This window comes from Molothrus ater, chromosome 3 (assembly GCF_012460135.2).
Source record: "Molothrus ater isolate BHLD 08-10-18 breed brown headed cowbird chromosome 3, BPBGC_Mater_1.1, whole genome shotgun sequence".
NCBI lineage: Eukaryota > Metazoa > Chordata > Aves > Passeriformes > Icteridae > Molothrus > Molothrus ater.
In genome coordinates this window covers 16488738-16508661 of record NC_050480.2, presented here as the reverse complement: position 1 = coordinate 16508661, position 19924 = coordinate 16488738, and the positions used below count along the sequence as shown (strand labels likewise).

Below are 19924 nucleotides of genomic sequence, written 5' to 3'. Positions count from 1 at the left end.
CATGACTTCTTCTCCCACTCCAGAGCTGCAGAGAGCAGGCAGGGGGTGATGCTGAAGACAGGAGTGGTGTCCCTGTGCCCTCCTGGCCACGGTGTGCCAGGCCAGCGTGAGACCCACAAGGCAAAGTCCTTGTGCTTAGGTTGGTCTCCCAGGAGGAAATCTTTAGCCTGATCCCAGGAATGGGGAGGAGGTGAAATACATTCTATTTCTCACAGTCCTACAGCACAGGCAGTGACCTTACATCTGCAATGGGGAGCCAGTCACAAATGGGACATTTTCCTGATGCAGGAGAAGCAGATTTACCACAAGGGGACACGTGCCCACTCTGCTGGAAGCTGGTGTCCAAACTCTGCGTGCAGGCCCAAAAAGACAGGTGGAGAATAAAAAAAATGCACACAGAATAAAGCTGCTGTTGTGGAGAATAAAAAACCAAAGAGATTTCTCCTCTGCTTCAAAGGCACAGAAAGCCAAATGAGCCATTCACATCATCTCCATTTTCCTCAGGAGAAGTGGTTAAGGTCTTTTATTGCCTTCTTCTCCCTTCGTTCACCATGAGAAAAAGAGACAACTAATTTAAATATCTGATGTGGAAGAGCTGAAGCCCTTCTTTGCAGAGGTGTCTTTGATTCTCATGTGTTTATTTTCCTATTCAGTTTTCATATGCTGAGTGGATTGCTTATTAATCGTTAAATGACTGCTGTGCAACTCAGTTATGGAAATGATTTCTACTTCAGTACCACTTGCCCTTGATCGAGCATGTTAGGTCAACCAAAATTAGATAACTTCTCTTCAAACCTTTTGTCTTTCTGGAAAAAAATATGGTTCAAACATGATGCCTGTCAAGAGGACTATGAAGTTCCAACTTTAAAACAATCCTTGTGACCAAGCTGGTTTGGGGATCAAGTTGAGAATTGGTGTCATGATCTGTCCTGATGAGAACTTTAAACAGATTAGTCCAGGTGTGGGGTTGAGTGTAGGCTCTATTGCCCACATTCATTTCTAGAAGGAATTGTGAAATCACAGATTGTATAAAACAAAGTTGTGATTTTAACTGAGGCAAGGAGAGCTGTGTGGGCAGAGCAGGCAGTCCCTTGGCTGCAGTGAGATTCTGCTCAGGCAGAAATGTCCTCCCACGCTCGTCCCTTCAGGGTTGCACCTCCAGCTTCAGCTTTCACTGTGAGCCTTTGCTTTTCACCTTATACAAGAAAAGAGGCTGAAAAAAAAGAAAAAGGAGTTATGTATTATGCAGCAAATAATACCAAGGACATGTTCTGTGGTTAAAAAAAAAAAAAAGGCAAAGAAAAATGCAAATCTGGAGCTTTTCCTATATTTTCAGAAGAGAGCTGTATTCCTCTGGTGTCTCCCTGCTGGCACATAATGCTGATATTTCTGTGCATTTGATCTGAAGGTCACTGAGGTCAGTGCAGAGATTCTCAGTATCTTCAGCAGACTTAGCACCACACTGAGCAGGAGCTGCTGTTGTGCTGATAAATCCGAGTGTGATGCCTGTCCCCAGGCTGTGGAACAGCAAGAGCAGCAGTGCTGGAGGGGCTGTAAACCAGGCTGGACTCTGAACACATGGCTGCCCCCTTTGCTGTGGGAGGTTTCTCATGGGGAATTGAAAGACAGCAGTTTGCATTCTAAAAGTAATGAGGAAAAAATACCTAAAATTATTTAGACTGTTTTTTTTTAATTTGGCTTTTTTGTCCCCTTGTAAGTTCACACACTCAAATTGCAGAAAAGAAACAAATATAGTTATTTTGGTCCCACTGAGGAGATGTGTTTGCAGTGGCCACAGAACTCTGAGTAGATCCTTTTGTCCTGGTAAGTTCTATTTTCAGATCATTGGAAAGGTTACGGATAAATGCTGTAAAAGCAGCAAAAATAAAAAGCCTGTTTGGTCTGACTGCTTTGTCTTGTTAAATATTTTAAGAAGGAAAGCCCAGCTGAATGCATGCTGGACTGCAGGCATATTTTCAAGCCTTTGGTACCCTGTTTATGTATTTTTAGATGAGCAGTTCTGCCCAAATGCCAGTGACTTTTTACCATCCGTTTCAAGGTGTGTTTGCTTGGAATTCCAGATGCCATGGGATCATTGTGCCAGGGCCAGAGGGTTAATGTTTCTGGGAGGAGATGGGGATGCTGCTGGGGGTGTGCGTGCCTGTCTTGTGCCAGCCTTGTCTCTCCCTTCTCTGATGGTAAAATGCCCTGGAGCAAACGAGTGCCTGGCCTTGCTGCTTGCTGTGAACAGGGCCAGGAGAGAAGGGCTCAAACAGCTGCCCTTCAAAAATGATTTCTGAAAAATGCTATTTTGTGGGCACAAAACATATTTGCTGTAGCTGGGTCATGCTGGTCCCAGAGCTTAGGTGAAGAACATAGGGACTTTTTAAAATGGGGCTTTTTGAGGGCATTACCAGTTGCTATTAAGGCACATAAATCAGCAGAGGGTTTGCATGGCCTTTACTCACTACTTGCAAAACTTGCAGCAACCAAAATAAACACCTTTGTACTTTTAGTTCAGCTCTGGGTGTTGAAGCATTTCAGCAAGAGGAGCCACCTACCCCTCATGTGCTCTTGTTTCAGGCAATCCAGGTGCCTTTCAGGCCACAGGGCAAATGTGCAGGGTTCAGAAAGGAGCAGAAAGGAGGGTTTTAAACATATCTTATTCCAAAATGCTGTTTCAGAGTAATTCTAATATTTGGTCTCCTCTCTGAGAAAACCAGTTATTGCCTTGACTGAAGACTGATTGGAGAGGAAAAGCCAAGATCTTCTGGCCTTTGCCATCAACAGGAGCCAGCATTGTCTGCTCTCATGGAAAATCAGTTGTTTTAGGGTTACAGTACCGGTGATGAAGAGGGAGACAGGAACTCGGTGCGGTGGTCAAAGAATCTGAATTTATTGTGAAGTACAAATGCTTATATAGTATTTTAGGAAGGCTATTAATGTTTTACTACAATGGTTGGGTTAATCATCACTTAAACTTATACATTTTAAACATCTCTTGCTTGCAGTAGTCTTGATGTCATTTTCTTTTTTCTGGTAAGTCAGTCTGATTGAATCTTGTTGCATTCTTGATTTAATCCTCAAAGTTCTGTTTGCTATTGCCAAGGCATCCTTTTATCAAATGTCTTATGCTAACCAGGTCCAAAGTCCATCATCTGTCTTGTGTCCTAATATCCCAGTATTACAGAACCATAGAATGATTTGGCTTGGAAGAGGATATTCATTTCTACTCAGCTTTTATATTTGAGCAGGACATTAATGGATTCCTGAGTCATTTATATAACACATAAACATGAAAGAGCTGTGGAGGAGCAAGAGTGATCTGTCTTGGGGCTCCTAACCAAATTATTCAGCCTGCAAGCCAGCAGCACTCTCAGCCAGAAAATGCCAGAAAATCCCAATTCACACAGCCTCCTAAAGGTCAGGAACTCTCTGCTCAGGTTTTTAGTGCGTTCTTTAACTGTGGGATTATTTCTAAATGCAGGTTACTTTAACTGTGTTGATTGGTTTGGTATAAAATAATTCTTACCTCCCTGAGTTCATTCCTGTTTCCCTGGTATTATTTATTGCAGTAACAGAGAGGAATGTGGTTGACACTGATTTGATGAAATAAAAAGTTACATTCAAAGCACAGAAATTTCCTTGTGTCCTTAGGAGTTAACCAAGTTCCTGGTCTTGGGGTTACCCTGTTACAAAAACATGCCCCAGTGGCAGGGAGGGTTTGATGCTGTGATAGGGTACTTGCTGAAACATTTAAGAAAATGGTAAATAATAACATAAAGTTGTTGAAACTTTATTCTGAGAAAGTGGGGGGGGTGGTTATGATAATGAGTCATGTTTGATTTTAATTTTTTTGCCATGCTGAATGATTCCCATGTTAGGTAATAGGTAGATGTTAATTTAATGAAAATTAATTCCAGATCTAAGAATGTTCTCACTAGAAAAGCTGGATTTAGTGTAAAAGCAGAAGATGCATCAGTAAGGACTCTTTTTCTTAGACTAATTTCACACTGCAATTAAGAGCTACAAGACTGAAAAAACAAAGGCTAGCCTAGTTATTGGGACATGAAACATGTCTAGGGAAAGCTGTACACTGATATTTCAGCTCCATGAGCAGCCTTAAAAACACCAACCAAACAAAACACTGCACAAGAAAACAAGGACAGCTGTCAAACAAGGTAGAAAAATGTAGATCATAAGTGAGGAAGGGCATTTGACCTCTAAGGTACCCTGCAGAGGACTCTGAGAGGAGAGCACCTCACCTTGCAGTGGTTCCACTGAGAGACTCTGTTAGTGGAGAGCTGACACAGCAGGCAGGGCTTGAATAAGTGATGATGGAGCTTTCTCATCACTGGTACCCTTGTGAGAGAGCCTGATGCCCTGCCAGAAATAGAGGGTTTAAATAGTTTTTATGTAGTTTTCCATGTAATATATATATAACTGTATAAACGACATATGTATATATATGTATATATTCTTATATAGTTATATATAGTTTTTATTTTAAATTTATTTTTTAATACATGTTTTGTTTGAAATCTCACACAAACAAAAAGGTGTAATTAAGGTAATTTAATTTTTTTTTATGTTGGCTTTATGTGCTTCCGTGTACAGTTTGATGAAGCTTGCAGATATCACTGGGTTTGTTTGGTTTTGTTTTGGGTTTGTTTTTTTTTTTCCTTTTAAAACCTCTTCATGCATTTCTTAGTTAATGATTTTAGCTCTGCTTACACCTTTGTTTAAATAGCAGCTGGCTCAAGACCCAGGCAGAGTTGCATACCGGGTCAGCAAGACAGTGTCATTAGCCTAAGCAGGTTAATTGATTTATTTGGTATGCCATCACACCTACTTACCTCAAGCCAGTCAAGCAGCAGAGGAAAAACGCTCCTGTTAAAGATTAAACATTCCACAAGCACTGTTTTAGGGTTTGAAAGAGCTGGAGCTCAGCTGTGCTTTCAAAGATGCTGGAATTCAAATGGGAATATTTGGTGTGCTTTCTTTGACAAAACAGTGTCTGGCGGGGCAGAGAGGGGTCAGAGGAGTGAGTGCTTTTGCAATATTTTTTAGAAACAGTTCAGATACAGAGAGGTTTCACTTTTCATTCCTGCAGCAGGAGTTAGATCACAACACTTTCTGTTCCCCTGTCTCAATTCCATTCCTATCTCAGAAGACAGAAGTTCTGGCAGTGCCTTTGGCTGGGATTACCCAGCCCTGTGTTTAGTGGCCCTCAGCTATGACCTGCTTACATGGTCAGTGTTTCAGTATTTCCCATGCCAGCCTGGATCCTTCCCCAGACTGCTTTGCACATATCCAAGATCAAGACTATGAGGGAAAAAAAATACTTTTGAGGTTTTTCCTTAAATATATTTTTTCTTTTTTTTTTCTTTTTTTTATTATTATTTTTTAATAGGAAGTTCTGTAATGCAGGAGGCAGGAGGGTTTTGAGGAAAAAAGCAAATGGTAAACAATGGAAATAGTAAGCTCAAGGTGACTGCAGGGTCAGAAAGGTGCCTCTTGATGCCCTCATGAAAAAAGAATTGCCTTAAAAGATTAGGATACTCTGAACACCTCAAGGTAGAGTTTTTGTCCAACAGCTCAATTCCAAGAGAATTTAGCCTAAGCTGAGCATGTTCCAGAGTGCAGGTGCAGCATTGTACAGAGTCAAACATCCACCACTCCTCAGTGAGGGAGAGCCATAAAGGGTTTTCTGTTCTGTGAAGCTCCTGTGACTGCAGCAGATTTTGTGGGGTAGCCTGAGCCTCAGGTAGCTGAAGGTGTTGGAGGAACCAGGTGAGCAGGCTTAGCAAACAGCAATTGATCTGGTGAGGCCACACAAAAAGTCACAGGCATGACCTTGCTTGGAGTCATCCATAAATGAGAATGAAATCTGCATTTTGTCAGCATAACCAGGCTCTTTTTTGTGCATTGTGTTGGTTCCAGCAGAACTGTGGCTTTATAACCTTTCCTTTCTGACCACAGCAAGCTGCCCTCAGCACTGCAATGTTTGCCTCCCCTGATCAGCCAAGGCTCTGAGGGACATCCCCAGGGGACGAGCAGTGTCCTCCCAGCATCTGGAGCTGTGTGAGCACTGGGTGAACAGAAATCAGGGATCACTCATCCCAAACCTGGGCTGGACATCCTGCACTTGTCCATTGCCAGCCTCTGTGCTTGCATACTGTGGTGGGAGGGTTTTGAGGGGAGCAGTGGATAGGAAACCCCTGGAGTGATGGGTCTGTGCAGGGGCAGCACTCAAGGTGGGATGTGGGGAATGCATAAGGTCAGAAACCAGAGACAGTGTCATTTTTTTAAAAAGTTAAAAAGAGAGAAATTGGAAGGTCTACAGAAACCAGTAAAAGTTAATATCACCAGAGCCGTATAAGAAGAGGCTTTCATAAAAGTATTGTCCTTTTTTCTTGTTAATTAGTAAGAATCATGTTATTCTTGTTAGCTTTTTAATGTATAAAAGCTACAGAATATGTTAACTTCTAATTAGTTATACTGATTAAATTATGGTTTGGCTTTGTTTTTCTTCAACACTTCCTGAAAAGAAAGCTGCACCTCCAAAAGGCACAGGGAGCAGCAGGTTAAAGCTGCATCCAGAAATGCTCATTTTTCATGTAAGATATAAAATATGAGGTAGAATATTTTCAGGAGGCTGATAATGTAAAAGGAATGACATTACATTTGCTATGCAGTATCAGGGATCTACTTTTATCCTTTGGAATTGTTCCATTTTCTGCAATCCTTAATCTGCTTAATCTGTGATATTACAGGCTTGATGTTACATTAAAAGTATTAAAAATCTGCAATCGAGTTAACTTTTTTTTTTTTAAGGGGATGTAATAATAATTTGCTTAAGAGGTTCCTGGTTCGTGTAATACCAAAATAATGGAGAATTAAAAGGCTCTCACAGTTACATATATTTGTGCTTTATTTTATACAGTATTATGGAAATGAATTACACTTTACATTAGAGTTTTTGAAGGGCATGATTGTAGATCTCTAGCAAAATTAGCTCTAAATTGAATTAAAAATAATGAACTTAGTATTGTCAGGTATGTGGGAGTGTGAAATCAATGGATTGCAATCCGTTGCATTTTTTGTGGAATTATCAAGATTTTGCTGTCATTATCATATGCCCCAGTACATCTTGCAGAATATTAATGAATATAAAAATAACTCCAGAAGTTCGCAGTGGGATCACGATTGATGCAATGTGATGGAAGAATCGATGCAGCATCTCACACTTTCATCATTCTGCATTGGTTTGGGGCAACTTTTTGTGGTTTTATTTTCTTTTTACCATCTATCAGATGTCCCTAAGACAAGAATCTAAATGGCAAAAATAAATTGCTCTCATAAACTTCTGACATGAAATATTTCCACCCAGTGGAACTATCCAGTTTAATGTCCTATAAGTGTGATTTTTGAAGAAGGAAATGCAAGCTAAAATCCAAGGTTTTTCTTTTTTTTGGACCATTCATGCAAGGTGGATGTTGTGTATTGTGACATTCCTGCAGCAGATGTTTGAGTGAAAGAGGGGATGGGAGAGAGCTCTGCACATGTGACAGGACAGGTCCCTCTGACCCAGGCAGCCCTGGGGAGTCACCTGGGAATGGTTAGCACCAGGGAGAGGCCACCCAGAGAAAGGTTTGGAAGCAAGTTTATAGTGCAGGGGTGAATTTATCAGGGTTTATTTTCTGCCATTGGGCAGCACAGTGCCGAATTCCCACAGTGATGAGTAAGGATAGTCTGCAGTGAAGGAAGGCTTCTGTGATAGAGCTTGGCAGCATCATTGCAAAAATGACTTCTGGATGTGCCTTTTCCAAGGAAAATGTGTCCTTGCACCGTTAATAAGTGTCTAATTTCCATTTTGAATTTCTGGTTATGTTGAGATTTTGGGGGGCAGGGGCTGTGGTGTTTCTTTTCTCTTGCCTTTTTTGGTATTGGGGAGGGCATTTGGATTTTTTTTAATATCCCCTTCCACCCTCCCCATTTTATTTTCTTTTTTTCTTTTTCTTTTTTTAAATTAAGATTTGCATTTGTGTGCCATGCAAGCCTGTGAGCAGGTACTGGCTCAGGCAAAACCTGCTCTGGTGATGAGCCATGAGGATGGAGGCTCACAGCTGACCATTACTGACCAGTGAACCTCATGGACCTGCTGAGATGAGTCCAAAGGAGAGTGATGAAGATATTGCCAGGGCTGGAGCACCTCAGCCAGGCTGAGACACTTTGGGTTGTTCAGCATGGAGAAGACTCTGGAGAGAACTTAGAGCCCCTTCCAAAGGAGTACCTAAAGGAGGCTCCAAGAGAGCTGGAGAGGGACTCTGGAGTGACAGGACGAGGGGAATGGTTTCAAACTAAAAGAGAGTCGGTTTAGGGTAAATGTTGGGAAGAAATTCTTGACTGAGGGTGGTGAGGCACAGCTTCCCCAGAGAAGTTGTGGATGCCTCATCCCTGGAAGTGTTCAAAGCTGGGTTGGATAGGGCTTGGAGCAACCTGGTCTAGTGGAAGATGTCCCTGCCTAGGGATGAGCTTTAAGGTCCCTTCCAACCCAAGCCATCCTGTGATTCTGTGATTGATTTTCCTGCTGAAATACAATTACACTTATGACTTGGGATAATATTTACAGGATAGTCCCTGCAGGTGTTTTATTGGAATAGTATTTACATGGAATTAGCAAATTTGGAGGAAGTGGGAGAGTTGACATTACCAGATGAACCAGGCTTTTTGGCAACAGCAGGCTATACCTAAGCCCCTGCAGGTGTTTTCTTTTACTCCAGAGAAGCAGTCTCTTAACAGTTCTTTGCAAAATTGGACAAAAAAATATCAGCAGTAGATTTATTCTGAAACAAGTAGTTTGTCTTTTGTGCGTAGTCAATGCCTTGGAAGCAAAATGACATTTGTTTGCGCCCGTGGGTGTTGCTGTGGGAGCTGATGTGCTGTGAATTCCCGGGCACGTTCGCTCTGTGCTGGCTCTGAGTCCCAGCTCGGTGATGTCTTGGGGACCAGCTCCTTGTTTTAATTATCCCCCACCGTCTTTGGTGTTTCAGCCTAATTTGCTGGTAATGGGAACGGTCCGATATTCATCTGTGCTAACACATCTCTGGTTTAACCGGAGCCCTGCGCTTGGGTAGGAGCCAAGCCCAAAATGTCCAAAATGGCAGCACTTCTGAACTCATCTACTTTTTGATTGGAAGTCTGACTCGGTTTTTTTTGGTTTTTTTTTTTTTTTTTTTGGCTCTGTTCATCAAAAAAAAATTGGGGAGGCTGAAAATGAATGATGTGGGTTCTTAATCACAACGAAAGGTACCAAACTGTCTTGAAAGCAAGTTTTGGTGACATTACAGATTGAGTTTTTACATATGCAAGGGGAAGCTAAATCTTTAAAACATCCTACTCTAAGGCAAAACCTAAAATAATAGAAGAGAATAAGATCTCTTATGGAGCAGTGCGATTGCATTGGCTGGCAGGCTCTGCAGAGCCCATGGCTGCACTGCCTGCTCCAAAAGGATCGCACCCAAATCCCTCCAATCCTCCCCCCTGCCCCGGGAAGAGGCTGCCTGGGTACCCAAGGCCAGGAGCGCTCGGCTGGCTGGCTGTGTTTGCACACAGGCACCCGAAGCTGATGCTTTCGCTCTGTCTGAAGAGCTTTCCTGGTAATTCAAGCTGGGATAATTCCTTTACAAAGAACCTCTAATGATCTTACAAGCACCGCAGTCGAGTTGAGGTGGCTTCTAAGAGTGGGTCTGGCGCCTTGGCTGGTGGCTTTGAAATGCTCAATGTTTTTGTAGGATCCTCCAAACCAAGGGGAAATTAATATGAATGCAATGATAGGCGAATTCTGAGGGGTTCCTTTTTCTTGTTCCAATGTAGTGGCTAAAACTTAGAAATATAACGTGTATAAAAGTTGCTAGAAAGCATTTTAAGTAGGTGACCAAAGTGATACAATAGAGAACAATCGTAATTTTTTTAAGTTTTCAATTTGTGAGGGTTGGTTTTCTAAAAATACATGGGGTTTGTAAGTATAGTTACTGAGACAGAAAAAGTCGTGCTTCTTTTAGTCTCTCATATAAATATTTTTGCAGCACTCTGTTGTTGCAGCTCCTCGAAAACCCGATTCAAGGCTGGGGGCAGTTTGTGTTTCTTGGATGTTTTGTTTTGCAGCTCCTTTTTATAGCCCGGACTCGGGAGAGAAAGGGGAGGAGGGGTGGGAAAGCGTGGAGGGACAAAGCCAAGGCGGCTGCAGGAAATGTGCATCCTTTCCCACACCTTCCTCAGGGCACCGAGCTCGGCTTCCCAGCCTGAAGCTGAAGCCCCGGTTCCAGCCCGGGCAGCAGCAGTGCTGGAATTCAGGACTTCGAGTCCGTGACTGGTTGTGGTTTTGCTTAACTCCAAGGGGGCTGGATTATTTTTTAGCAGTAGGGAAGGATCAGAAGGGATGCCTTGTTTCCTGCTGAGGATGAGCAGGGATACCATTTGTCCTGCTCCTGGAGGATGCCTTAGGGAAGGAATAAGGATTTCTGCATTTCATGGCTCCATCTTATTTTTTGTTCTGTTTTTCATGGGGGAGATAAACTAACGAAGCATTAAATAAAACTGAAACTGAGTTCTGAGCAGCCTGGTTTACAGCCCTCTTGGGTCAGGTTTTAGGTTGGTGCACATGAGAGTGGATAACCAGACACCATCCAGCCCACATGGGAGAGTTTTAGCTGCAGTATAGCTAAAAGAATGTTTCCTGAGTGCACTTACACTTGTACCAAGTGGCAGTGTCTTTATGTAATCAAAGAGTTCTGTGTAATCGAAGTGTTTTGTTTTGATCAACTTACATTCCTTTTGACTGACAAAACCTGAAGAGGGGAACAAAAAAAAAAGTACTCCTTATGTTTAGGCTCAGGGAAAAACATCTCCTCCAGAAGTAGGCACTTCCATCTCCTCCTGTCCACTCACATTCGCCTGTGATTAAGCCATGAAATCAGCTTTAGCAGATCTCAAAGGTTTCATGGGCAGTCCTGGCCTGATTAAATCTGTGGATGGGCTCACATGACTCGGGGTGCAGAGTTGTGGCTGGAAGGCCTGAGGAGTCACCAAGAGCTTGGCCTTGGAGGTCATCCCATGGAGGACCAGGTCCCTGCCCAGCACGGCACTGCCACTCCTTCCCAAAGGTCAGGACAGAGACCAGCCCCTGGCTGGAGCACACGTGGAGCAATGAGAGGTCAGGTTACAGAGAGCTCTTGTCGGATCTCGTCTGTGAAAGGAGACTTTAAATGTGTTACAAATACTGGGATTATTTTGGGCTGGTGAGAAAAGCTGCTCCTCCTGCAGGAGCTGTTGTGTGAAAGCCTGCTCTGGACTTTTCTAGTCAGGTCTGGAAAAGCAAGGTGCTAGAACTGGGGAGATCCAGCAGGAGCTGAGGAGGCATTGGCTCTGCAGTCCCACTTTGCAGCAGTTGCTCAGGGTAGGCTGATGCTGTCTGGCTCTGCTGGTGTTCATGCAGAATGGTTCACTCAGCAAGGATCTGGGTCTCCTCAAAGCCTCAGGGGTTAACTCATGGATTGCTTGAGATCTGACTTTTCCAGTGCTTCCTAATCAAGGAATGCTCTGAGACATACTCCAGGATTTTGTTCACACTTTCTTATTCAGCCTCCTGCAAACACATCTGCCTCAGGCAGATCCCACCTGGATTTTTATCACTGATACAAATTAGTGCTCCTAATCAGACAGGAAAATGCAAGAAAGTCCATTGACAAATGGAGTTAAGCTGTCAAATTCCTCACCAAACTTCTGCACAGGGATCAAACATAATTTTTTTTCTCAAATACTGTTCTCTCTTCTTTTGTAGGAATCGGAGTTTCTCTGCCTGGAGTTTGATGAGGCCAAGATGAGCCAGATGCTGAAGAAACTGTCAGAAATAGAGGAGAGTATGACTTTGTTGACTCAGACTACTTAATCAAATAAAGAGATTGCAACTTACAAAAAAATGACCCTCGGTACGTTTTCATAAATCCTATTTCAGCACATAAAATAGGGGGTGCTGGTTAAATCCAGATTATAACCCCAAGAATGGGCTAAATCACATTGTGAAGCTTTCTCATCCCCTCCTCCCAACCTGTTTTCGAAGGCAGCAGCAACACTGGTTGCACAAAGCTTTGCATAATCAGGCCTTGGGGTGTAGCACAGCTTTTCTCTTCATCTCCTCAGTCACTTCTGGAGTCTTCCAGATGCTGTGGATGCTGGGCTGGATGAACAGCAAAGGTAAATTGGCCAGTTGTGGCAGAGGAGAAATGAGCAGAAGAAACAGGCAGATTAGGGGAAACTCATGTTTATGCTTCCAAACCATGGACTTCATAGGACAAATCCACCTCTGTGAGCTCTGTCTGCTCAGAGTTAAAGCCCAGGGAAGCAGATTGAAGTGCAGGGAGTTCAGGGAGCAGAGGCACAAACACACCTCTCTGTAGCTGTGAGCTCTGTGCTGCCAGGGATTCAATGGTTCCCAAGGGCTGGCCAAGCTGGCTGCAGAAGGCTGGGGACAATCAGGGGAGAGCATCTCCTGGGCAATGGGAGGTGCTGGTTTTCCAAAAGGAACAATCCTGCATGTGCAGAGCACCTGATCCAGATATTTGCTGGATGGTGCCTTCAAAGTGTGGGATCAATGATCCTCATGGGTCCCTTCCAGCTGTGGATGATTCAAGAGGTCTCCAGGCAATAGTGACCAAAGCTGACAGAGCTCCAGGAGTGTTTGGACAATGCTCCTAGGCACAGGGTGGGATTTTGGGGTGTCTGTGCAGGGTCTGGATGATCCTCATGGGTCCCTTGCCACTCTGGGTAGTCTGTAATTCAGGAGGTCAGGGAGGGTTTGGGCAATGCTCTGTGATTTGGGGGAAAAATTTGTGGTGACCTGTGCTGGGCCAGAAGCTGGACTTTGATCCTGATGGGTCCCTTCCAGTTCTGGATGATCAAGAGGTCAGGGAGAGGTTGGACAACACTCTCAGGTGTTGGGATTTAGGATTTTTGGGACTCAAAGATTGTTGTGGGTCCCTTCCCACCTCAAGGAGCATTTGGAGAAGACTCTCAGGGACAGGGTGGGATTTTGGAGTGTCTGTACAGGGTCTGATCTGCTTCCCCAAAGACAATCCAGCCTCATCACCTTTTGGCTCTTGGGCCGTAGTGGTGCAGCCCTGGCACGGAGCTGCACGCTGTGTTTGAGGGGCCAGTGCTTTGTCAGAGCACAGCTGAACTTGGCTGCTCTCAGTCCTGCTTTTCATGGCTTGGTTTGACCTGAGAAAGCCTCAGATGGAACCCTAAGTGCATCCAGCTCAGCTCGGAATGTGGGTAAAGGAAAACTCCCTAAGGCAGCCCGAGGCCTTATCAGTAAAACACTTGTGTGAGTGAAGAAATCTGCCAGAGGCAGGTCAGGGGTACAGGATCTGCACTGCCTGGATGGCTCCTGGCTGTTGCAGTGCCTACATCTGTGCTGGAACACCCAGCTGCAGAGCAGCTGCTGCCCCTGCGCTGGCAGAGGCTCCCAGAAGGGTTTTCAGTTCCCTGTGTTTCCCTTCAGGGCTGTGACCTTGCCAGCCTGGTCACAGCAGGATGTCCCACACACTGAACTGGCTCAGCAGGAGCTGAGCCTGGGCAGGCCAGCACTTGGACAGAACAGGATGGAAGGATCTCCTTCCAGCAGAGCTGCCTGGTGGTCCCTAAAAAGGTGACAATGCTGGCTCCTGGTTTGCTCTGTCACTTGACTGGAAGGTGTGTACACACATTTGGTTGGAGGCTACATTGCTTCTTGCCATTTTATATTTGTTTCATAAGCAACCTCCTCCTGAGCTAAAATTACATTGAGGGCTTGTACCAATATAGAGATGACAACATGAAATGTTCTCGTGCCATAGCTAAAGCACTCCTCATCTCTTCTCCTTGAGAAGTTATTGCTTGTGGAGTTGCCAGATTGCACTTGGATATGAAATCTCTTCAGAGCAAGGGAAGGGCACCTTTTCCCATCTGCCTGGTCAGAAGGGGAAACATCCCTCCAGCCAATTTGTGTCTCTGCACAGGGAATTAACATTTCCTTTGCTGTGCCTGTCCCACTGCTGCCTTTTCTCTAACAGCCTCCTGGTTCTGACCTCTCATCTCATGGAGCCCCCAGCATCTCTGTTACCCAGCTGCCTTCAGCTGATCCTCCTCAGAGGAGCTGGGCTGTAACCACAAACTGCTCCTCATGCTGCTCCCTGAGTCACTGGCTGCAGCACTGCTGTGAAATGAGCACTTTGTGATTCTCTGAGCTTTCTGTTGCCTTTTTCAACTCAGTTCATTCAAGTGCTTTCTGCGTTTTAGGACATATTTTAAAAAAAAAATCAGGGTCAGGGAAGGATCATGATCTTAAGTAGCTTGCACTGTGTCAAACATACTTATTGTTTTATTTTAACATGGTCAGAGGATAGGAAAATGTGCTATAAATGGAAATTAAAGAGAAACAAACTGGGAACAGATGTCAGGAAGTATTATTTCATGCAAAGAATAATAAATTTGTGGAATGGCTAACAAGGCTAAGAGGCTGAGGCAGAAAGTCTAGGGGACATTTAAGAAATAATTGGATACTTTCTTAGTTGAGGTCTGAAGTGGTATGTTTTTATGGGTGGATGCTTCTCTCTCTTCCTAATCTTCCCTCCCCTGGATACCTAACAGTCCTCATTTTGTTCTTGGTGGATCTTTCCAAACCACTGTGCAAAATAAAAAAAGAAAAAAAAGCACTGAGTGTGTTGAGGACCACACTGCTCAGTCCTTGGTAGTCACTGGGCAGCAAAATTGTTGCTGCTTCACCAAGTTTGATGTGGCAAGGGAGGGGATGCTGTGCTTCCCAATGCTGCAATCCTCAGCTGCCGCTGGGACACGAGGGCAGGTTTGCTCCTCGGCAGGGCTGTGCCTTCCTGCTGAGGTGGTTTCTGTGTGTGTACATCCACCTGCCCCTGCCTGCAGTGTTCCAGCCTGTGGCCACTTCTGGCTGAACCTGGAGGGGACAAAGCCTGCAGTGCCATTCTGCTTTGCTTCCTTGAGTGAAAGGCACGAGCACCCATGGCTTCTGTTGGGATGTCACTTGCTATCCGTGGTCCTGCTAAATATCTCTGTGGTGCTGGCACATGACAGCTCCTGTTCAGGAGAGATTTCATAAATCCTCCCCCCAAGCCCAGATGTAATCCAGACTCATCCTGAATGCATGGCCAGGCAATTCCTGCACTGGCTGGGGCCACACGTGGCCGCTGGAATCCTGCATGGATCCAGCTGAGCAGACATCCCAGCACAGCCCTCTTGGCCACTGGGGCTCACCCGGCTTTGGAGACCACTATGGTTCCAGCTCCTTTGCCCATCTGCTAAGCCAGGCTAGCAGTGTGGCCTCCTCCTCTTCCTCCTTCCTCCCAGGAAACAGGCAGGCGTCACTTCACAGCAAGGGAACGAGCGGCCCAGCACGGCCAGAGCGGGAAAGGGAGGGAGGGAGGGAGGGAGGGAGGGAGAAGCAGCGGGAAGAAGGGCCGAAGGAGGGAGTGCCCCCTGAGGGAGGCTTTCCTGCCCACTCCTCAAAGGCAGCCAGGGCTGGAGCAGGGACAGGGCTCCTGCCAGGCTCCAGTGTCCTTAGGCTGAGGAAGCTGTCCCCGCAGCGGCACCGCTGCTCTCGGCTTTGCTGGCAGACCCTGGGGCTGGGGCACGCTTGGTTCCCACCGGGGGCTGGGTTTGATCCTGCCTGTCCCGCGGTGGCTGCTGAGCAGGGCCAGCCCCGGAGTCAGCAGCACTTGGCTGCTGCCCCGCTGTGAAAAATGAGTATTTTATGATTGGCTTTTCGCAAATATTCAAACGAATATTATATGTGTTGTGTTAGAAAGTAATGCTAAAACTAATGCTACTTAATTCTCTTAAGTAGTGTGTTAAATATAGTTTTAGATTATAAAAAAATGTTAAAATAGAAACTATGCTATGTAGGATACAGCCACATGCTATGTAGATAGCAGCCACGGGACACCTAAATCTTTCACAGAAAAAGAATTTATTGCTCTCTTATCAGAAGAAACTTCTTCCCGCCTCCAAGGCGCTGTTAGGAGGAGGAGGAGGAAGTTGACGATGACCAGAGAGAATCCTGTGTTTGAATGGAATTTATGCATCATGTATGAGGTGTATGAATATGCAACGGGCTATTTTTTTAAGGGTTAATCCTCTGTTAACGTGTGTCCTTTTTCAGGCTCGTGCTGCCCAGAAAGAGGTACCCAGATGTCTGTAACTCTTTGTATCTATTGTCTCATATTGTCCTAATCTAAATTGCCCAAATTATTATTACTCTAATTGTATTGCTATTTTTATAACCATTTTATTACTATTAAACTTTTAAAATTTTAAAAAAAGTGATTGGCATTTTTCACAATGATACACTTATTTTATGTTGGTGTTGATTTGCTTTCCGATTATTCAGGTTGCTTAGTCTCTCCTTTTTTTTTTTTTTTTTTTAATTTTTTTTCTTACAGGCCCTTTTGCAAGTGTAAATAACAGTGTGTATGCTCTCATTGTGTTTCACACAATGGGAAGGATTCTGCAGGAGCCCATAATCTCCACATCTTACTGTGCTTGGACTTTTTAATAAACTCATTGATATTTTGAGAGATTTTTTTTTCTGTGGGTCAATTCTTAGCTACTTATTGATAAAACAAATTGCTCACCATTTTTCAGAGGAGGTTTCCTGATTTAAGTATTTACTGACCATTTGTAGGTGTGCAAGTATCTGAGAAGTTTTACCCTGAGGCTCTCACTGGCCATAGATGGCTCACAGAAATGTTTTCTTCTGGGTAGTTTCAACAGTTTATTCATTCATTCCAAATATTTATGAAGAGGTCCTCAGTGCTGGGGACAGAGGGAGCCTTTTGAATAAGGGGAATGCAGTGGTCCTGTAGCAGCAGCCACTGATGACTTTTTAATGTGTTGTGTTTCATGTGGCTTGAGACTGGAAAAACAGGCAAGGGCTCCTTGCCTTGAAGCTGGGCCTGTTAAAATCCTCCTCAAAAATTATTCCCAAATCCCAGGGAAGTGTGGTTGGGGGTGTCATTTCATCCAATGTGGAGGCTAGAGCTGTGCTCCTGGGTCTCCCTCACTGTGCCGTGGAGGGGGGTAAAGATGCCACCACGGGGGGACAGGCAGCTGTCACCATCAGTGCACCTCCCCTCAGTGCACCAAAATCCAGCTGTTTCCATCCATCCAGGTCACACTGGTTCAGCCAATCTTTGCCAAAGCTGTCCCCATCTGGCTGCCCCCATCTCCTCAAAAAGCACACACAATACCAAAGATGCCTTTTCCCAGTAGTGTGAATCCTGTGGGTGATTCCCCAGGGCCACAGAAGTCCCGGAGAACACGGTGTGTGTCACCTCCCATGGAGAGGTGGCAAGAGGGACACAGCTGCAGCCTCACCTCTGAACTGCCAGTGCCCTTGGAAAGTGTTATTTTGGGATATCGCCTGAGCTTCTTGTCCAAGCACAAAATTGTGGCTGGTGCTGTGGAGCTTCCCACCAGGTGTGATGGGGCTGACCAACCCCAAGCTCAAGTGCCAAATGCTTTGCCCTTCCTCCTGCCTTTTAGTGGTAGAAAGGCAGATCTTCCAGTGCAAGAATTTGCAGGAAAACAGGTTTGAAGGCATGTCAGGGGAGGAGATACCACCTAGAGGTTCTGACCCTGGGGCAATTGCAGGGTTATTGCAGCAATGGGAGGTCCCTGAAATGGGGAGCTGGCAGAGGGCATCTGTGAGCAAGGAGGTACAAGAGAGATTTCCCCAAAGATGTTTTCCTGTTTATTATTCTCTCTGCACACAGGTGACTTGGTACTTGCATTTTAATTGCCTTAGTGGCCAGCAGCACTGGAACTCCAGCTTTCAGCCATTAGCTCTTGTAATGGGATGGTATTGGAGAATACATAAAAACAGGTAATTGCATAAATGGCATTTTTTGATGCCAGCAAGTGCCTCAGACCCTTGAGGAGTGACATTTTACAGGAGTGGATGGGAGAAAAACAGCAATCGCAGCACAAACCCCAAATCCATAGTGTTTCTGAGAGGAGCCTGGAAGGCAGCAATCATCTCCTGAGTTTTCTGGCCAGTTGGCAGCCCTGGCTGAACACAGCACTGCTGGGAAGCTATATAGTGCATTTCAGTAATTAGTGGCACTTTTTCTGCCTGGCAAATCAAACCTCGCAGGGCATGAGAGCCTTCATGGTGTCTCTGCTCTTGGCAGCAAAAGGGACAAATAAGCAAAGCCACTTCAGGAGTGGATGGGTGGCCCAGGAAGAGAGAGAGAGAGACAGAGAGAGAGATAGAGAAAGAGAGAGGTGTCTGCTTGATCCCAGCCACCTGCATGTGGCTCAGGGCTCTCCCTGCACTCACAGAACACAGCAGTCACCCCACCACCCTCTGAAAAACATGTGGTGGCCTCCTCCAGGCATCTCTCTAAAATAAACTCACTCCTGCAAAACCTCAGAACAAATCTGCATTTTTCTGTGGCTGAGGAACAAGGTGTGTAGAGTTAAATCCCTGCTCCAAGATCCTGTGAGGCAATGGCATGCAGAAGTACAAGGTTAAAAAAATGCCTCTAGAACCAGTGGCTGGGAACTGTAAATACCTTCCAGGCAGTCCTTAGGCACATCAGGAGATGAGCAAGCAAAGCAACTGGAATTTATAAACTTGTATAATTAATTTTTCTTTGCAAGGAGAACAAACATTCCCATGTTCCAGCTCTCTTAGGGCCTTTGACAATTGGGCTCCTTTCTGTAAATAATGTTATGTAAGTTTATACATTTCAGTTAGTGCTTGTTCTAGCCTCTTCACAGCCCAAGGATGTTTTCACTCCAGTTTATTATTTCAGCTGTGGACAGATCATTTTGCCCTGGTGTATCTATAATGGGATTTAAATTAAGATGCTTGCAAGCAGTGTAACAGTAGTGAAATAGTGTCTGGAAAACATTGGTACATACCCAGGGAGAACGAAAGACAGAAATAAGCTTTACATTGCAGCACTGGGCAAAGTGTCTGCTCCCTTCCCCGCTGGGCAGGGCAGGATTCCTCCAGTGCTGTACCCAGGCTGCATTGCAGGGCTGCTGGGGACGTGGTGTAATGGCCGTGGATGCTTTTATTCCAGAGCACGGGAGCACCTTTGAGTCATCCAACAGCCCTGTAACTGCAGCGTGCTGCAATCAGAGCTGGCTGAAATGCTAAACCCCAACGGCTTAATCTCCAGCCATTCCAAATTAGTACAGCTCCCTTAACACCAGAGGACTATTTACATGGGGGAGGATAAATGTGTACAGGATCAGGCACAAAACCTGCAGTGATTCTGTTCTTGGGGCAGTGGTTTACTGATTTACAAGGCTAGATCTCATCTCTGCTGGTTTCTGAAGTTTCATTTATTCATAGTGAGCACATCCATGTCAGGGGGGTTTCTCCATCAAGCAGAATAGGGAAAACCCTTCATCAAGCAGCATAGGGAAAACCCTTCATCTCCATCAAGCAGCATAGGGAAAACCCTTCATCTACTTCAATAATGTTGCTGATCCCAGTCCCTAATGCTCCTGCATGTATCTTCCCTCCATGTCATTCTTCAGTAACTTGTGGCTATGAGGCTGGATATTAAAACTTGACATGTGGATTATTTAATTTCCCTTTGTCCTATCTTTTATTTCTGAATTATTATTTATTATATTGTTTATTATCTGCAGATCCTACAATAACAGGAGAAAACCTTTGTGATCTCCTCCTTTGATCTATTGTAATTCTGATGCACTGGGGGCCTCATCCTGCACCCGGGTGGTCTGGGCAGTAACAAGTGTGCCTAAGTCAGCACTGAGGCATAGCAAACAGCCTGTGGACTCTGGGGTGGCTTTTAGGAGCACAAATCCACCT

The 19924-nt window shown here is 44.8% G+C and overlaps 1 protein-coding gene across 2 annotated transcripts in view; it reads left to right on the top strand.

Moving 5' to 3' along the window:
- Positions 1-16651, top strand: part of COMMD1 (copper metabolism domain containing 1) — a 66052-nt gene extending 49401 nt beyond the window's left edge. For both annotated transcript variants that reach the window (XM_036380883.2, XM_054514375.1), the window contains 2 exons: positions 11846-11993; positions 16515-16651. In XM_036380883.2, coding sequence (XP_036236776.1) covers positions 11846-11953 — 108 coding nt within the window. In that variant the 3' untranslated portion in view covers positions 11954-11993; positions 16515-16651. The remainder of the gene's footprint in view (positions 1-11845; positions 11994-16514) is intronic.
- The last annotated feature ends 3273 nt before the right edge of the window (positions 16652-19924 follow it).